Source organism: Carica papaya, chromosome 5, assembly GCF_054855325.1.
Source record: "Carica papaya isolate Zhongbai chromosome 5, ASM5485532v1, whole genome shotgun sequence".
Taxonomy (NCBI): domain Eukaryota; kingdom Viridiplantae; phylum Streptophyta; class Magnoliopsida; order Brassicales; family Caricaceae; genus Carica; species Carica papaya.
The window spans coordinates 24,377,591-24,398,760 of record NC_142313.1 but is presented as its reverse complement, the minus strand read 5'-3'; the positions used below and the strand labels follow the sequence as shown (position 1 = coordinate 24,398,760).

Below are 21,170 nucleotides of genomic sequence, written 5' to 3'. Positions count from 1 at the left end.
ATGTGGGGTTGGGGTGTGTATTAATGCAACGGGGGAAGGTTATAGCATATGGGTCCTGACAGCTAAGGACACACGAACGGAATTATCCAACACATGATTTAGAGTTGGCTGCGGTAGTCTATGCGCTAAAGTTATGGCAACACTATTTATATGGAGAAACCTTTGAAATTTATACAAATCATAAAAGTCTACAGTATTTGTTCACACAGCAGGAATTGAATATGCGACAGAGGAGATGGATGGATCTGTTGAAAGATTTCGACTGTAGGATCCGGTATCACCTAGGACGGGGAAATATGGTGGCAGATGCTCTCAGTCGTAAGAGTACAGGGGTACTAGCCCATTTGATGGTGTCTGAGTGGGGTTTGCGGAAAGCCATGCAACACCTGTGTATTCAAGATGGGAACAATGGAAGGTATGTGGCTAGTTTGAGGGCACAACCGACCTTGGTACAGAAAATAAGAGAAGGACAATTGGTGGACACCAAGATACAGAGGATTCAGAAGGGGATAGAACAGGGGACAGTAGGAAATTTTGGTGTGAGAGATGATAGAATACTCAGGTTTCAAACTAGGATGTGTGTGCCCAGGGATCGGGCAATACGAGAAGTACTCGGTGAAGCACATGATACCAAGTTTTCCATACACCCGGGAAGTACTAAGATGTATAAAAAACCTACAGAAAAGTTTTTGGTGGAGAGGCATGAAGAGAGATGTGGCTGAGTATGTGTCTAAGTGCTTGATATGCCAGCAAGTGAAGGCAGAGCATCAGAGGCCTTGGGGTTTGTTACAGCCATTGCCCATACCCGAGTGGAAGTGGGAGCATGTATCTATGGATTTTGTGACCGGATTGCCAGGTAATCGTAAGAAACATGATAGTATTTGGGTGGTGGTTGATCGTCTAATGAAATCTTCTCATTTCTTAGCGATGAAGGTGATGGATTCAGTGGAGCAGTTGGCTAGACGGTATGTCAAGGAGGTGGTGAGGTTACACGACATTCCCATATCAATTGTCTCTGATCGGGATCCCTGATTTACCTCCAGATTTTGGAGAGGGTTGTAACAGGCTTTGGGTACCAAATTGAATTTTAGTACAGCTTTTCACCCACAAACAGTTGGGCAAATAGAGAGAACGATACAAATATTAGAAGATATGTTGAGAGCCTATGTTATTGATGTGGGGGGAGATTGGGAGGACATGTTGCCCTTAATAGAGTTTACATACAATAATAGTTATCACGCCAACATCGAAATGACTCCTTATGAAGCTCTGTATGGTCGACCCTGTAGGTCACCAACGTGTTGGAGTGAAGTGGAGGAGAGACAGTTGTTAGGACCAGACATGGTAGAGGAAACTACGGTTAAGGTTCTGGTGATACGGCAGAATTTACAAGCAGCTCAAAGTAGGGCAGAAGGGGTACGCCGACAATCATAGGAGAGATTTGAGCTTTGAAGTAGGGGATCATGTGTTCCTGAAGGTATCTCCCATGAAGGGTTTATTGAGATTTGAGAAGAAAGGGAAGTTAAGTCCCCGCTTCATAGGGCCGTTTGAGATCTTGGAGAAGGTGGGGGTGGTTGCGTACAGGGTAGTGCTCCCTCCTCAGTATAGTGGGGTTCACAATGTGTTTCACATATCCCTACTACGGAAATATCACCCGAACCCGAATCATATTTTAAGGTGGAAATCATTACAGTTGGAAAGTGACTGGTCTTATGAAGAGGAGCCAATCCGGGTGCTTGAACGACAAGAAAGAAGGTTGAGAAGCAGAGTGATAACTATGGTGAGGGTACAATGGGGGAATCCTGCGCGGAGGAAGCAGCATGGGAACGGGAGGACGAGATGAGACGAAATTATCCAAGATTATTTGAAGGTAAGATAACAAAATTTGAGGGACCAAATTTTTTTTTAGGGGGGAAGTATATGTAATAACTGGGAAAAAAAAAGGAAAAAAAAAAGAGGGGAGGAAACGACACCGTTTTAAAGAAGGGAAAACGACGTCATTTTGCAGAGGGGAGAAAACAACATCGTTTTGAAAAAGGAAAAATGACGTCATTCTGCAAGGGGGAAAAAGACGCCGTTTTGAGGAAAAACTAGGGTGATATAAATAGGGGCGGGGGAAGGAAGGAAAGAGGAAAGAAAAAGAAGAAGAAAAGAGGAAAGAAAAAGAAGAAGAAAAAAAGGGAAAAAAGAACAGAGGAAGAAGGGGAGCAGGAAAGAGAAAGAGGAGAGGATGGAAGGTTCTAGAAGGAGAGATAAAGGAAGCGAAGCGGAGAGAAGAGGAGACCGCAGACAGTGATAGCGCGATCGACCAAAAGAAGGAAGATGGAAATGGGAGGTACGGTAACAAATTTTAAATACGTGTGTTGATTTGAGTTTGAAATGTTGGATGTGTGGCGTGCGTGGTGACGGCTTACAGAAGTAGCGGTGTATGAAGGAGGCCGTGTAAAGTGAGTGTGTGTAATAAGGCAGGCGGAAGGAAGTTGGCCGCATGAGAATCGCAAGAGGAGAGAGAGAGAAGGTGACGGTACGGATGAAGGCCGAGAGAGAGATAGGAGTGTGGAGTGAGTGGAGATCGGAAGAGAGGAAAATATGTGTGAACTGTATGAGAGGGAGCGGGTTGTGTGAGCAACGCGAGAGGAGAGAGGAAGATGTGTGAGGTTAATAAACGGTGTGAGAGGGAACGTGTTGTGTGAGCAATGCGGGGGAGGAGAGTAAGATGTGTGTGAACTGTGTGAGAGTGAGCAGGTTGTGTGAGCAACGCGGGAGGAGAGAGGAAGAGGTGTGAGGTTAGTGAGCTGTGGGAGAGGGAACGGGTGGAGTGAGCAACGCGGGAGGAGATAGAAAGATGTTGTGGCGGGAGGATGTGGTCCGAGAGAGATATAGGGAGAGGCAGTGAGTGAACGCTGGGGAAGGGAAGGATCCGCGGGGTGAGTGAGGTGCTTGAGGGAGTGGAGTAGGGTAGTTGGAGCTTTGGGAGAGAGCAGAATTGGGGGGGGGGAAGAGAGAGATAGTGTGGGTCGTGTGAGTAGAGTTCAAGGCGGCGGGGGAAAGACAGTGTGAGTAGGGGCACCTAGGGCATGTCGCAGGTAGTGGGCGAAGAGGGGCAGTGGGAGTGAATGAGTAGTGTGTGTGTGTGTGGCCCGATAGGGGTCGATAGGTGGATGATGGTCGCCGATGTTGGTGATGCAAGTGAATGAAAATGGTGTGCGTGCGTGGCCTGGTATAGATCGAGAGATGGTTAGTGGTCGCCAATATCGGTGACGGGAAAGAATGATCCGAGTGTGTGTGAGTTGCCTGGTATAGGTCGAGAGATGGCTAATGGTCGCCGATGTTGGTGACGTAAGTGAATGAAAATGGTGTGCGTGCGTGGCCTGGTATAGGTCGAGAGATGGCTAGTGGTCGCCGATATTGGTGACGAGAGAGAATGATCAGAGTGTGTGTGAGTGGCCTGGTATAGGTCGAGAGATAGCTAATGATCGCCGATGGTGGTGATGGGAGAGAATGATTAGAGTGTGTGTGTGTGGCCCGATATGGGTTGGTAGAGGAGTGATGGTCGCCAATGTTGGTGACGAAAATGAATGAAAAATAGTGTGCATGCATGGCCCAATAGGGGTCGATAGGTGGTTAATGGCCGCCGACCTTGGTGGTGGATGGTATCACTGGCACGCCTGGGGTGCCATCGGGGAACGGAAACCTTGGGTAGGTGGGATTGTAGGTACGGGGGGGAGGGTGAACTGGGGTTTAGTAGTGAACTGTTGGTAGAGGCATGGGGTTTATATTGTTGCATTTCACACCTGTATTTTGAGTTTTACTGTACTGAGTTAAATGAACTCACTCTTTTCTCTTTACAGATGATGTAGGGACGGAGTCCGGATCGAAGTTGTTGGCTTCCGAACCTAGTGTGTAAAGTAACAGGATAAAGATTCTAGTTTCTTTTGACAAAATGGAATGTAAAATTGATGGTAGCATAGATATTGAGTATGGTTGTATTGTGTGCGATGACTTGTACATGATTGTAGGTTTATCTTGATCATTGAATAAGGGATTGTGATAGTGTTTCCTTGTGCATGACCGATAGGTTATGGAATTGGTTGCTTTGTTAATTACGACCAACATGAAAAGAAAAAAAAAAAAAAAAAACGGGGCGTTACATTAGGGCTATATTGATTTTCATGTATAGTCAATATTAAACTTACAAGATCAATAATAAATTAAGTTAAAATTACAAAGTAACCTTTGTACGAGTATTTAATCATTTTAAAGGGTCGCAAGGCACTAAATGTTGTGACCATGTAAAATATTATCATTATTGACTTATATTTTTTATATTACACTAAGTAGGATGTTAAAAGGTATTTTAGAATTTTTTTTAACAATTAGATCATGTTTTCGATATTAAATTTTAACAAATTTTTTTTTGTTGGTATATAAATATATGATTTGAACTAAAATATTGGATTAAAATAACTAATCACATTATTATAAAGTATAAAAGATTTTTTAAAAGAAATAAACAAATGTATCACATTAAGTAATTAAAATAAAGCAATCTATGAAAAGAAACAATGAGAATTTAGGTATGAAATAAAAAATTTAGCATGTTGATCAACAATTCATACTTAACAAAAAAAATTAATGATCATATTTTTCATGAAGCCAAGACTTTTGAATATTGGGAAAAATATCCAATTGTTTAATAAACTATTGTTTATCAAAAAATAATAAATCCATTTGAAGACAAAAAAAGTCTAGCTGGATATCACAAATTTCTACCAAATTAGAATCTTGATATCTTATAAGAATTTGGATGAAGTTCTCTTATATAATAGTATTATGACAAAATCAAAAAAATAAATTCAACTTTACCACACACTTCTTTTATATAAATCATATGTGTACATAAAAACTTAGCTAAATTTTGTTATGTATTTTTTATTCTTAAATCACTAATTTGAAATAAAAAATTATCATGTGATTGTGATCCTCTAAGTTTGTTTCTATTATTTTTTGATAAAACTTTATGGTTTCATATTTGTATGGTCAACAAATTTATTTATATTCTGAAGTACTTAACACTTAATTATCTAATCTTAATCAATTATCAAGTTAATAATGATACATATATATTTATGTACGGATGGTAAAGAAATGTGTAGAGGGTGGACTTGGTTAACCGTTATCATTAAATTGGTCTTCTAAAGACAAAAATTATGAAATTAAAAAATAGTTAGCAGAAAATATTTAAAGATATTTTAATCTATCTCATTTTCCTTATGTCACTTTTCCTTTTGAGTTTCATTGTTCCAATATCACACACCATCTTCATCTAGAATTCTGAATTCCCATAAAACTCATCAGTGTCCACCTAATCTAAGAGTAAGGTTCCTATCAATAAATAGTAAGTTGTGATAATAGTCATAACAATAATTCCAGTAATACTTCTCCCAAGTACCGAATAGACATATTTGCTAGCTATTTTAGTCATTAAAATTTTCATTAGTTTTTTTATTCTTTCTTAATTATTCATCTAGACTCTATCTTTTATTCATAATTCGCTTAATTAACTTTTTTTTTCTAGAGCTTTATTTATTTTATTTTATTTTGATTTTTTATTTTTTTTTATTTTTTAATTATTTTATATATGTTTTTAATTTATTTTGATAATTTACTTCTTGTATTTACCTTATTCTACTTTTCTGATTAATTTTTTTTAGTTATTTTAAAACTGGTATACTTGTTCTAATGAATGGAGGTTTAGTGCGTAACTTTGTGTTTAAGGTATAATAAATAACTTTGGAGGTTATGTAGGCTTTGGAAACCAACTTTTTGCTATATATTTTTGTTGCACCAGTTAAGAAGATTGAGTTTAATTGAAGAACAATTGAATTGTGATGGGAGGATAAATGACATATGGTTGAGTATTTTATATAGGTCGTGAAAAATGAAAATATTATTATGCTACAATTTATAAAATCTTTGAACTTAAATTAAAAATATATAGCTATTTGCAAAGTGGTTTTATTTTTTGAAATCTTGAACTTAAATGAAGAATCTATCGCTATTTGATGCGCAATTTTATTATATTCATGTAATGTCTTAATTAATATAAATAAAATAATTAAAAACATTTATTAATTCTATGGTTGCCAACTGTTTTAAAATTAACTTTTAAATTTTAATCCATGCACTTAAGAACTTATTCATCATGTACTTTTTTAAAAGTTAAAAAGACAATTATATTGAGATAATAATAGAAGTTTATAACTATGGATAAGGTAAAAACTATGTTATACAAAAACATTGACTGTACTTTACAATAATGTGATTAGTTATTTTAACACAATATCTCTACTTTAACTCATGTATTTATATACCAATATATAAAGATTGCTTAGTAATTAACCTTAGAAATATGATCTAATTATTAATGAAAATTTTGAAATACCCTTTAACATCCTTTTTAAAGTACAGTGTAACATAAAAACATAACTTGATAATGATAAAAATATAAAATACATAGAGAAGGTAACTCACTTTCCACGACACTTCCTGTTTGCATCAATCAAGATGACTAACTAATTATTGAAGAATAATTATTGAGAAGAGAATAAATGTGTAGGGTGATTATTTTGTGCAGTTTGTGAAAAACATAAGTGTGATGTCCCGATGTCCGAGAGCAGCAACGTCAAATCTATCTATTTAACAAAATTTTCTTTTTTAAATATACTACCGCAAAGCATTTCATCCCTTACAAACATACATTCAGTATTCTGAGGCACAAGTTAACTATCTAGATATATACATCAATTTAAGTTAACTAATAAAATACAATTCTTTTGCCTCTATTCAAAATATACAATAGTCATTTTATCTTAATCCTTATGGAATGAATCCAAATAGGCGTTCAGAGGTAGATCTTCATTATAATAAGGATAATTAGATTAAGGGTGGGTTCCAATAACTCAATAAGACCAGCAGTAATAGATTTACACAAATAATGTTTTGAAAACCAATAAATGCAGCTTTTAAAATTACAGTTTAATTTATACCAATTTTAGTACTTTCACCAATCATTCAATAATCTTAGTTATCACAGTGAGATCAATACTGCGCTCAATATTGTACTCAATCATCCAATGCACACACACATAAATCTGAACTTATATTTGATGTTTTACTATAAAATTTTATTATTGTAATAATTATATCCTTACTACATGTAGATGCCTAAATCGATCCAAGGAGGCCGTGAGGACACCACTACCTCTAAGAAAGGGGAATTACAGTTATATCAGTAAACGGTAAATGGTAAATAGTTCAGTAAACAGCAAGTTGTGATAACAGTCATAAAGATAATTCTGGTAATACCCTTCTTAAGAACCAAATAGACGTATTTACTAAATATTTTAGTTATTAAATTTTTGATTAGTTTTTTAATTCTTTATTAATTATTCATCTAGACTCTATCTTTTATCCATAATTTCCTCAATTAACTTTTTTTTTTATTAAGTATGAATACTTGATGAACATACTAAATTTTTTATTTCATCCCTAAATTCTGAGTATTCTTTTCATTGACTGTGTGGTTTTTATTAATTAATGTGATATATTTTTTGTTTCTTTTCAAAAATTTACTATACTTTATAATAATGTGATTAGTTATTTTTTATACAATATTTTAATTTAAATCATATATTTATATACCAATATATAAAAATCGGTTAAAATTTAATATCAAAAACACGATCTAATTGTTAATGAAAATTTAAAATACTATTAACATCCTACACAATGTAATATAAAAAATATAAGTCGATAATGATAATATTTTAAACTGCAAACTAAAGGTTTATATGGTCACAACATTTAACACCTTGTGAGTCTTTTAAATAATTGTATACTCATACAAACTTTACTTTATAATATTAACTTAACTTATTACTGATTTTACAAGTTTAGTTAATGTCATATATTCTAGAGCTTTATTTATTTTATTTTATTTTGATATTTTATTTATTTTATTTATTTTTATTATTATATCTATATTTTAATTTTATTTTGATAATTTACTTCGTTTATTTACTTTATTATACTTTTCTTGATTGATTATTTTTAATTATTTTAAAATAGGTATATTTTGTTCATTTTCTAGATTTAATTTATTTAGAGTTTCTTTTTTTTCTAATTTTTCTCTTTGTAGAAAACTAACCCGCAAGGAGAGATATATATATATTTTTTCCAAACCCGTACCTTGCCTGCTCGTTTATGTTTTTCCATTTTACCATCCTTCAATAAACAATTTATCAAATGGAAATATATACAAAAATCCATCCAATTTACAGATTTTAAACCAAATGGACACATGACACACACACACACACACACACACACTCATTCAATCCTAAAATCGCAATAGAGATCAGATAGCCATAGATTCTTTATTTAAGTTCAAATATTTTATAAGTTTGAGTATAATAAAATCTACATTTTCCACTGCGTATATAAAATACTCAATCGTATGTCATTTACCCTCCCATCACAGTTTTATTATTCTTCAATTAAACTTAGTCTTCTTGACTCGTGCAACAAAGAAATATAGCAAAAAGTTAGTTTTCAAAGCCTACATAACCTCTCAAGTTATTTATTATAGATTAAACTCAAGAGTACGCAATTAATCTCCATTCATTCGAGTAAAGAAAAAAATATAAGTTTCCTTCCATTCTTCTTAATCTTCAAGTACAAATATAAAATCTAGATATTCAATGTTAATATTTTTTACAGTCTAAATCTCAGGTCATTAGGTTTAAAGGAGGAAGCTTTAGAGAAGATCTGTACCAACAAAATCTTATGGGACCCAAGACCTTTTTCATTAATTTTATTGTAGATGTATTTTTTATGGATGGTTTTTTTTTATAAGAAATAACTAACTATAAAGATAAAATTAAATTATTACTGCAGTTGAATGGCTTTAATTTCCTTCACACATCTCCCTAGGAGCTTCATTAGAAGAAAAAACTTGATATGTTTGTTCCTGATCTATACAAGATTAAGTTTAACAAGATATTAGGTTACAAGTTTGAGGAGCGTCAAATAAAGCTAGTGAAGTTTTTTATGAGGAAAACAGTCAATTTGGGAATTTGGTTCGTATAAATCCTAAGAAAAATGCTCTTAAAGTTGATTATAATGTTGCATATTATTATTGCAGCTTTTCTATTCCTCGAGAGTATTGAAACAAGCTCGAATATCTATGTATTAGCCTTCCAACAATATTGATCATCCGTTGATAGAAATTTAACATGTGATTGTCCATTTACTATTTTTTTAACGAATTATGATAAATGAATCCAATACTCTTAGTTTAAGCATATAAGATTGAAGTACTAATGAGATATATTACTTCAATATTAGTCGCCCCATCAAAAGAAGGATTTTTTTGAAGAGTGATAAGATGTTATATAACAGAGATAGTTTTTAGTAGTAGTTAAGACTTTATAGTCACTTCAATAAAACTTTGAGAAAGTTTCTTTTGCCTGTTTTACCATTTTTATGGCTGAGACGATATTTGACCATGCACCATTCTTTGGTGGTGGCTTACTACGAATCTATTTAATAATTTATATTTTATCTCTCAAAAACAATTTAAGTATCTCATTTTTCTAGAACCCAACAAATTTGAGTATTAGGATAAACATCAAATTCTTTAATAAACTATTATTTTTCAGGAAATAATACCTGCATATATATAAAAGAAAGCCAATAACATATCACTCGTTTCTACTAATCAGATTCTTTATTTTATTTACAAATTTTAGTAAAACTTTCTTAAATAATAGGATTATGGTAAATCAAAAAATAAATTAAAGGATACCTCAGAAAATCTTTTAAATATACTTTATTTGTATATTTATTTTAAAATATAGATATGCTTACTTAAATAACATGCAGCATTATTATTAGAGAATTTTTGAGGTAAAAAAAGAATATACATATATACATATATTTATATATATATCCTCTATTGTCTTTTAGTTCTTCTCTCATTAATTCCAAAGAGTTTTTTTTCTCTTCTCCAAAACCAAAATTCTAAAAATAAATTTTTAAGTCTAATCATCACCCATCATACAGCAGCAAACACTTTTGATGAGAGCTTCTAATGCATTCCCACTATAAAACCTAAGTAAACAACGACTAGTTAGAGAGTCTTATCATCCACCACCTCCATACTCAGAGCCTCTGTAGATGCTGCCGCCAACACTATAGGGATTTGTGTGCTACGCAGTGGAAGATGGCACGTGCATCTAGATTCCAATTGAAAGTGATGATCAAGTTCAGGTCCTTAATCAAAAAACAAGATCATGCAGTTTGGATTTTAATTATAGTTGATATAAAAGTCCGAAAGATGAAACTTTCAATCTATGTAATCATCAAGCTAAAGTAATGATTAGGGTAGATTAGGGCTGTGCATTCTGCATATAATAAATGGAAGTGCACACTCATAGTTCCTAAAGTGACTCTTGTAGCAATAAAAGCAGACACAAGAGGTGCATTATGCATTTTTTACCTCTTATACACCCTTTACAACTTTTGTAACTTGTCCTTTCTTTATTAGCATCACAGTTTATCTTTTAGAAACATATATATGCACTTTACTTAATATAACATGCAGTGGATTTCCACATGAATATATACATACACAACCAAAATAATGATAAAGATTCACCTCTCATAAGGCCAGTTGGGGCACCTCCACCTTTTGTTAGCCAAAGCATCATGGTAGAGCCTGTAATCCCTAGTAGTGCGGAGGCAGAAGTTTCAATCCTTTTTACATCTTGCGCAGGAAATGAAGTCACCCCAATGGAACTGCTACTTTTCACGAATGAGTCTTGATATGTTGATTAGGTTTACAACAAGTTTGTAGTATTTGAGTTTGTAATTCTATATAAAAAGGAGATCTTGTAGGTCTTCATTATGTCCGTAAACGTTGAATTATTTTTTTACTTTTGTAAAAATAGGAGATCTTTTAGGTTACCTTTTCGATGTATTTTACATTGTTATCGTTATCGGCTATATTTTTATATTACACTATATTTTGAGTAGGATCTTAAAGGGTATTTTAAAATATCTTTTAACAATTAGATTAAGTTTTTAAGGACCAACTAATATTTATACATTGGTATATAAATACATGATTTAAAGTAGAGATATTGCATTAAAATAACTATATCACATTATTTTAAAGAACAGTCGATGTTTTTGTATAACATGGCTTTTTACCTTATCCGTGGGTATAAAGTTCTATCATTATCTCAATAAAATTACCTTTTTTAGTGTTTTAAAAAATAAATTATGAATAAGTTCTTTAGCGCATGGATTAAAATTCAAAAGTTAATTTTAATAAAGTTGGGGACCATAGAATTAATCAAATCAATATTTTTAATTATTATATATATTTATTAAGTATGATATCACATAAATATAATAAAATCGCATCTCAAATAACAATAAATTCTTCATTTAAGTTCAAAGATTTTATAAGTTATAGTATAATAAAACCTATATTTTCCACAGCATATATAAAATACTCAACCGTATGTCATTTATGCGTCCATCACAATTCAATTATTCTTCAATTAAGCTTAGTCTTCTTGACTGGTGCAACAAAGAAGTATAGTGAAAAGTTGGTTTTCCAAATTCTACATAACCTCTCAAGTTATTTATTATATATTAAACTCAAGGGTATGCACTTAATCTCCATTCATTCGAAGAAAGAAAATAATATTTTTTCCATTCTTCTTAATCATCAGGTATAAATATAAAATTCAGATGTTCGATGTTAATATTTTTGACAGTCTAAATCTTATGTCATATGGTTTAAAGGAGGATGCTTTGGAGAAGATCTGTACCAGCAGAATCTTACAGGAACCAAGACCATGTTGCACTCTTTCCCACTCTTTAAGGATTCATTTGTGCTACCACCATCCTTTTCCATTGTAGATGTGTTTTTCTTGGATGACTACATAAGAACTCATATCAGTTGTCCTTTAGTTCTTCTATCATTAATTCTAAAGAGTTTTCTTTCTCTTCTCCAAAACTCAAATTAGAAACACAAATTTTCAAGTCTAATCATCACCCATCATATAACGACAAAAAATTTTGATAAGAGCATCCAATGCATGGCCACCACAGAACCTGAACAAACAACGACTAGTTACAAAGCCTTGTCATCCACCACCTCCACACCCAAAGCCTCTACAGATGCTGCCGCTAGCACTGTAAGGATTTATGCACTATGCGACAGAAGATGGCACGTGCATCAAGATTCCAATTGAATGTGGTGATCAACCTCGTGCGGTTAATCAAAAAACATGATCATGCAGTCTAAATTTTATGTATATTCGATATATACTATGAAAGATGAAACATCCCATCTACATAATCATTAAGCTAGAGTGGTTATTACAGGAGGTTAGGCTTGTATTCGATTTCATGTATAGTTAATATTAAACTTACAAGATCAATAATAAATTAAGTTAATATTATAAAGTAACTTTTGTACGAGCATTCACTCATTTTAAAGGGTCACTATGTACTAAATGTTGTGACCATGTAAACTTTTAGTTTACAGTTTTTATATTACACTAAGTAGGATGTTAAAAGGTATTTTAAAATTTTCATTAACAATTAGATCATGTTTTCGATATTAAATTTTAACCAATTTTTATATCTTGGTATATAGATATATGTTTTAAACTAAAATATTAAATTAAAATAACTAATCATATTATTATAAAGTATAGGAAATTTTTTAAAAGAAACAAAGAAATGTATCACATAAGTAATAAAAATAAAGCAATCTATGAAAAGAAACAATGAGAATTTAGATATGAAATAAAAAATTTAGCATGTTGATCAACAATTCATACTTAACAAACAAAAAATTAACGATCATAGTTTTCATGAAGCCAAAACTTTTGAATATTAAGAAAATATCCAATTTTTTTAATAAACTATGGTTTCTCAGAAAATAACAAACCCATTTGAAGACAAAAAAAATCTAGTTGGATATTACAAATTTCTACCAAATTAAAATCTTGATATCTTGTAAGGATTTTGATGAAGTTCTCTCGTATAATAGTATTATGACAAAATCAAAACAAAAATTCAACTTTACCACACACTTCTTTTATATAAATCATATGTGTACATAAAAACTTAGCTAAATTTTGTTACATATTTTTTATTCTTAAATCACTAATTTGAAATAAAAAATTATTAAGTATTGTAATTCTCTAAGTTTTGTTCCATAATTTTTTGATAAAAATTTATGGCTTCATACTTGTATGGTCAACAAATTTATTTATATTCTGAAGTACTTAACACTTAATTATCTAATTTTAATCAATTATCAAGGAATAATTATACATACATAATTATGTACGGATGGCAAAGAAATATGAAGAGGGTGGACTTGGTTAACCGTTATCATTAAATTGGTCTTCTAAAGACAAAAATTATGAAATTATAAAATAATTAGTAGAAAATATTCAAAGCTATTTCCATCTCTCTTATTTTCCTTAAGTCACTTTTCCTTTTGAGATTCATTATTCCAATAGCACTCACCATCTTCATCTAGAATTTTGAATTCCCATAAAACTCATCTTCTAAAAATTAGAAAAAAGTTGTAAAACTATAAAATTTTTAGAGGATTTTTTAGATTAAAAAGACCAAAAGATCAAGTTTTTGTTACTTAAAATTCAAAAAAAAAATATTGTAGCGTGATTAACTTTTAACATTATCTCAATGACATTGTTTCTTACTCATCACATTTTAAATAGCGACAATTCTTTATTTACTTTAAATAGTTTACGATTCTTTACTTGAGTTCAATGATTTCATAAGTTAGAGTATAAAATAAGACTTATTATAATATCCATCTTGTAAAATTCTACTCTAAAGAATTTGAGAGAGAGTGCAGAAGTGAAAACAGAGTGTGAATCAATAGGAAGGGAGTGACTGGTTGTGAGGGCGCAGAGGTGTTCAGACCTTTCCTTCTGAGAGGTAAGCAATTTATTGTCATTATTCTAATGATGTTTTCCTCTTAAGCTGTTCACTTCTCCCCTACTCCCTTTCTAAAATAGAAATAAATCGAGCTCAACCAGGCTCTATTTCTGTTGCACTTTTGAATACTGCAGGTATATTAGCCTTCCTTTCTCTTTTTTGATTTCGATTCTTAAATTTATTATGCTTTTAAGGTTCATTTAGGTTCTTATAAGGGTCTAGCTTTATTTAATCCAAACTACAATGACAAATCTACTTCCAGAAATCTTTGATTTAATAAAAACAAATTGTAACCCACTGTTGACAGTGCAGGCAACCCATTTGTGTTTTTTGATCATCTGAAGTTGATTTATTCCTGCATGTAGATTGTTTCTGAAATCTTCAGGAAGGTAGGACCTATAGTAATATATTTTATGCATGCAATGGTGTTTCATAGAAGCATTATGAATAAATTTAGTTTTTAAATATAACATCTATTGTGGTTTTAGGATTGAATTAATGTGTGTGTGTGCGTCATGTGTTCATTTGGTTTAAAATCTATAAATTGAATGGATTTTTATGTATACTTGCATTTGATAAACTGTTTATTAAAGGATGGTAAGATGGAAAAACATAAACGAGATGGGAAGGTATGGGTTTGGAAAAGAAAATATATATATATCTCTCCTTACGGATTAGTTTTATGCAAAGAGCAAAATTAAAAAATAAAAAAAATTTAAAATAAATTAAATTTAGAAAATGAACGAAATATACCAGTTTTAAAATAATTTAAAAAATCAATCAAGAAAAGTAGAATAAAGTAAGTAAAAGAAGTAAATTATCAAAACAAATTTAAAAAAAATATAATAATAAAAATAAATAAAAGAAATAAATTATCAAAATGAAATAAAATAAATAAAGCTCTAGAAAAAAAAGTTAATTAAGAGAATTATGGATAAATGATGGACTCTAGATGAATAATTTAGAAAGAATAAAAGGAAATAATCAAAATTTAATAACTAAAATATTTTATAAATATGTTTATTCAGTACCCAGGAGAGGTATTACTGGAATTATTGTTATGATTGTTGTCACTACTTACTGTTTACTGATAGGAACCCTACTCTTTGATTGGGTGGATACTGAACTATTTACCGTTTACCATTTACTGATATAACTATAATTCTCCTTTCTTAAAGGTCGTGGTGTCCTCACTGCCTCCTTGGTTATTGGTTTAGGCATCTGCATGTAGTAGGGTTATACTTATCAAAATAATAAAATTTTATAGTAAAACTTCAAATATAATAGATAGTACATTTAAAAAAGAAAATTTTGTTTAATAGATAAACTTGACATTGTTGCTCTCGGGCATTGAGATGTCACATTACATTTTTCACATACTGCATAAAATAATCAATCCTACACATTTATTCTCTTCTCATATTGTAATTATTCTTCAATAATTAGTTAGTCCTCTTGATTGATGCAAAGAAGAAATATTATGGAAAGTTAGTTACCTTCTCTATGTATTTTATATTGTTATCATTATCGACTTATGTTTTTATATTACACTATACTTTGAGTAGGATGTTAAAGGGTATTTCAAAATCTTCATTAACAATTAGATCATGTTTCTAAGGTTAATTACTAACCAATTTTTATATATCGGTATATAAATATATGATTTAAAGTGGAGATATTGCATTAAAATAACTAATCACATTATTAAAAAGTACAGTCGATATTTTTATGCAACGTGACTTTTTATATTAAGTGTGGTGATAAACTTCTATCATTATCTCAATAGAATTTTTTTTTTCACTTTTAAAAAAATAAATGATGAATAAGTCCTTTAGTGCATGGATTAAAATTCAAAAGTTAACTTTAATATAGTTGGCGACCATAGAATTAATCAAATATTTGTTTTTAATTAATTTTATATATATTAAGTAAGATATTACATGAATATAATAAAATCACGTCTCAAATAGTGATGGATTCTTCATTTAAGTTCAAGATTTCAAAAAATATAACCACTTTGCAAATAGCCATCAATTCTTCATTTAATTCAAAGATTTTATAAATTGTAGTGTAATAAAACCTATATTTTTCATGTCCTATATAAAATACTCAACCGTATGTCATTTATCCCTCCATCATGATTCAATTGTTCTTTAATTAAACTCAGTCTTCTTAACTGGTGCAACAAAAAAGTATAGTCAAAAGTTTGTTTTCCAAAGCCTACATAACCTTTGAAGTTATTTATTATTGATTAAACTCAAAGGTACGCACTTAACCTCCACTCGTTCGAAAAAAGAATTTCCATTCTTCTTAATCTTCAGGCACAAATACAAAATCTAAATATTCGATGTTAATATTTTCTACCGTCTAAATCTCATGTCATAAGGTTCAAAGGAGGAAGCTTTGGAAAAGATCTGTACTAGTAAAATCATACAGGACCCAAGACCATGTTGCACTTGTTTCCACTCAGTAAGGTTTCATTTGTGCCATCTATACCAACATCCTTTTCCATTGTAGATGTATTTTTATTGGATGGTTTTCTTTATGATAAATTACTAACTATATAGATGAAATTAAAATTATTACTACAGCTGAATGGCTTCAATTTTCCTCACACATCACACTAGGAGCTTCATTAGACGAACGAACTTGATATGTTCTTTTCGAATCCATACAAGATTAAGTTTAGCAAGATATCAGGTTACAAGTTTATTGAACATGAAATAGAGCTGGTGAAATTTTTTCTGAGGAAAACAATCAACTTGGGAATATGGTTCTTGTAACTCCTAAGAAAAATGCTATTAAAATTGATCGTAATGTTACAAATTACTATTGCAAGCTTTTATTTTCTTTGAGAGCATCGAAACAAGCTCAAATATCTATTTATGAGCCTTTCAACAATGCTGATCATCTGTTGATTTAAATTTAACGTATAATTGTGTATTTATAATTTTTTTAATAAACTATGATAAATGAATCCAATACGCTTTGCTTAAACATATTAGATTGAATAATAATAAGATATATTACTACAATATTAGTCGTCCTATAAAAAAAAAAAATTAAAAGAGTGATAAGATGTTATATAATAGAGATAGTTTTTAGTGATAGTTAAGACTTTATAGCAACTTTAATAGAAATTTGAGAAATTCTTCTGCTTAGTTTACCATTTATATAGGATACACTAATTTTTTAGGTTGTTATGATCTTTGACTATGCACTATTCTTTGGTAGGGACATACTGCAAATTTATTTAATAATTTTATATTTTATATCTCAAAGAGAATATAAGTACCTCATTTTTCTAGAACCCAAGAATTTTGCGTATTAGGAAAAATATCAAATTCTTTAATAAACCATTATTTTTTAGGAAATAATACCTGCATATATTTAAAAGAAAGGTAATAGCATATCACAAGTTTCTACTAAATCAGATTTTTTATTTTATTTAGGAATTTTAGTAAAATTTTCTTCAATAATAGAATTATGATAAATCAAAAAATAAATTGAAGGATACCTCACACTTCTTTCAAATATACTTTATATGTACATATTTTACAAATATAAATATGCTTATGGGAGAAATGAAATTTTGAATTATTTTTTACTTTTATACAAATAGGAGATCTTATAGGTATCCATTCCACTCATAAAAGTCGTGTGACAAATGACATTCACTCAAACAAGTAAACTAAGTTACAAAGTTATATACGTAATCAATATCTTAATAGTAATTTATTTTATCAGAAGATTTAACATTTTGAAATAGTACACATTGAATTGCTAATTGCATCTCTAATGACACCAATCCCACCTACTTAATATTAATTGATAATTCCATATTTTATATATATATATCCATTTAAATATAATATGAGAAAAATATTGAGGCTAAAAATTGAGGTGAAAATGAAGAAACAACATAATGTGAGGAAAAGAAAATGTTGACTATGAGCTAAGAGGAAGAGAGAACAAATTGATTACTTGAATAGAAAAGCTTCCAAGGAGGATGAATTTTTCATTTTTAAGCTCTAATAGACCATGTGGTGGAATAATTTTTTTATGTATAATTATCTTTTAAAATTTCTTACGAGCTCAGTAATAAGTTAAAGGTAACTCAAAAAACTTACAAATGTATAACATTAATTAAACTTACAAGATCAGTAATAAGTTAAGTTAATATTACAAAATAAAATATGTACAAGTATTCAATTATTTTAAAGGTTCACAAGGTGCTAAATGTTGTGACCATGTAAACCTTTAGTTTATAGTTTAAAATGTTATTGTTATCGATTTATATTTTTTATATTACAATATATAGGATGTTAAAAGGTATTTTATATGGGATATACTAATTTTTTTAGGTTGAGATGATCTTTGACCATGCACCATTTTTTGATTGTGGCTTACTACCAATCTATTTAATAAGTTTATATTTTATCTCTCAAAAAGAATTTAAGTATCTCATTTTTCTAGAACCCAAAAATTTTTAGTATTAGGAAAAACATCCAATTCTTTAATAACCATTATTTTTTAAGGAAATAATATTTGTATATATTTAATAGAAAGCAAATATCATATCACTAGTTTATACTAAATCAGATTCTTCATTTCATTTAGGGATTTTAGTAAAATTCTCTTAAATAAAAGGATTATGATAAATAAAAAAATAAATTCAAGGACATCTCACGCTTCTTTTAAATTTACTTTATATATACATATTTTAAATATACTTTATATATACATATTTTAAATATATAAATATGCTTACTTAAATGAGAAGAGGGTAGACTTGGTTAACTGTTATCATTAAATTAGTCTGCTAAAGACAAAAATTATGAAATTAAAAAATAGGTTACAAAAAATATTCAAATCTATTCCATCTATCTCATTTACCTTACTTTACGTTTCTTTCTAAGCTTCATTGTTCCAATAGCACTCACCACTTTCATCCAGAATTTCCAATTCCCATAAAACTCATCTTCTAAAAATTAAAAAATAAAGTTGTAAAACTAAATAATTTGTTAGAAGATTTTTTAGATTAAGAAGAACAGAAGGTCGAGTTTTTGTTACTTATAATTTTAAAAAATATATTGCAGTATGATAAACTTTTATCATATCTCAACAAAATTGTTTCTTACTTTTCAAAATAAATGGCTATAAGTTCTTCCGCACAAAGATTAAATTCAAAAGTAAATTTTATTTGAAGTGACTCATTTTGTACTATAATGACAACCATAAAACTAATAAAAACAACATTCATAAGTATGTTATATAAATTAAGTAAAATATTCAATAAGTATAATAAAATCATAAAATCACGTCCCAAATAGCTACGGATTCTTTATTTAAGAAATTAAATTTTAACTAGCCACATTTCTCTATTTACTTTAAATAGTTTATGACTCTTTATTTGAGTTCTAAGATTTCATAAGTTATAGTATAAAATAAGACTTACATTTTTCACAACATGCATAAAATAATCAACCCTATACATTTATTCTCCTCTCACATTATAATTATTCTTCAATAACAAATTTGTCCTCTTTATTGATGCAAGGAAGAAGTATCGTGGAAAGTTGGTTACCTTCTCTATGTATTTTATATTGTTATCACTATAAGTTTATATTTTTATATTACACTATACTTTGACTAGGATGTTAAAGGGTATTTCAAAGTTTTTATTAACAATTAGACTTTGTTTCTAAGGTTAATTACTAATAAAACTTTATATATTGGTATATAAATACATGATTTAAAGTAGAGATATATTATTAAAATAAGTAATCATATTATTGTAAAGTACAGTCAATGTTTTTGTGTAACATGACTTTTTACCTTATGCATGGTGATAAACTTCTTTCATTATCTCAATAGAATTGCTTGTTTTAATTTTTTTAAAAATAAATGACGAATAAGTTCTTTAGTTCATGGAGTAAAGTTCAAAAATTAATTTTAATACAGTTGACAACAATAGAGTTAATCAAATCAATGTTTTTAATTATTTTATATATATTAAATAAGATATCACATAAATATAATAAAATTAGATCTCAAATAGCAATGGATTCTTTATTTAAGTTCAAGATTTTAAAAAATAAAACAACTTTCCAAATAGCCATAGATTCTTCAATCAAGTTCAAAGATTTTATAAGTTATAGTATAATAAAATCTAGATTTTCCACAGCCTATATAATATACTCAACTATATGTCATTTATGTTTCCATCACAATTCAATTGTTCTTTAATTAAACTCAGTCTTCTTGACTGGTGCAATAAAGAAGTATAATGAAATGTTAGTTTTCCAAAGCCTACATAACCTCTCAAGTTATTTATTATATATTAAGCTCAAAGATATGTTATTAACCTCCATTTATTTGAAGAAAGAAATAAAAAACAAGTTTCTTTCTATTCTTTTTAATCTTCAGGCACAAATATAAAATGTAGATGTTTGATGTTAATATTTTCTACAGTTTAAATCTCAGGTCATAAGGTTTGAAGAAGAAGCTTTGATGAAGATCTGTACCAATAAAATCTTACGGGACCCACGACCATGTTGCACTTGTTTCCACTCAATAAGGCTTCCCTTATGCCATCCATGTTAACATCCTTTTCTATTTCAGATGTATTTTTCTTGAATCGTTTTCTCTATGATGAATTACTAACTATATGGATAAAATTAAAATTATTACTGCAGTTGAATGGCTTTGATTTCCTTCTAACATCTCACTAGGAGCTTCATTAGAAGAACAAACTTGATATGTTTGTTCCTGATCCATGCAAGATTTAGTTTAATAAGATATCAGGTTAAAAGTTTGATGAGCATGAAATAGAGCTGGAAAAGTTTCATATGAGAAAAACAATCAACTTAGGAAATTTGTTCTTGTAACTCCTAAGAAAAATGCTCTTAAAATTGATTGTAATGTTGTATATTAATATTGGAAGCTTTTCTATTCCTCGAGAGCATCGAAACAAACTCAAATATCTATTTATGAGCCTTCCAACAATATTGACTATCTGTTGATTTAAAATTGACATATAATTGTCTATTTACTATTTTTCTAACAAAGTATGATAAATAAATCCAATACGCTTAGTTTAAGCATATTAG

General features: G+C 29.9%; 2 protein-coding genes across 2 annotated transcripts; both read left to right on the top strand.

Moving 5' to 3' along the window:
• Positions 1 to 296: 296 nt before the first annotated feature.
• Positions 297 to 1,032, top strand: LOC148256158 (uncharacterized). Its single transcript, XM_088220526.1, has 2 exons — positions 297 to 608; positions 751 to 1,032. The coding sequence occupies exons 1-2, from the start codon at positions 297 to 299 to the stop codon at positions 1,030 to 1,032; spliced, it is 594 nt and encodes a 197-aa protein (XP_088076652.1).
• Positions 1,033 to 1,251: 219 nt separating this feature from the next.
• Positions 1,252 to 1,843, top strand: LOC148256157 (uncharacterized). The gene is made up of 2 exons (XM_088220525.1): positions 1,252 to 1,416; positions 1,478 to 1,843. Exons 1-2 carry the CDS (start codon positions 1,252 to 1,254, stop codon positions 1,841 to 1,843), a joined length of 531 nt encoding a protein of 176 aa, XP_088076651.1.
• The last annotated feature ends 19,327 nt before the right edge of the window (positions 1,844 to 21,170 follow it).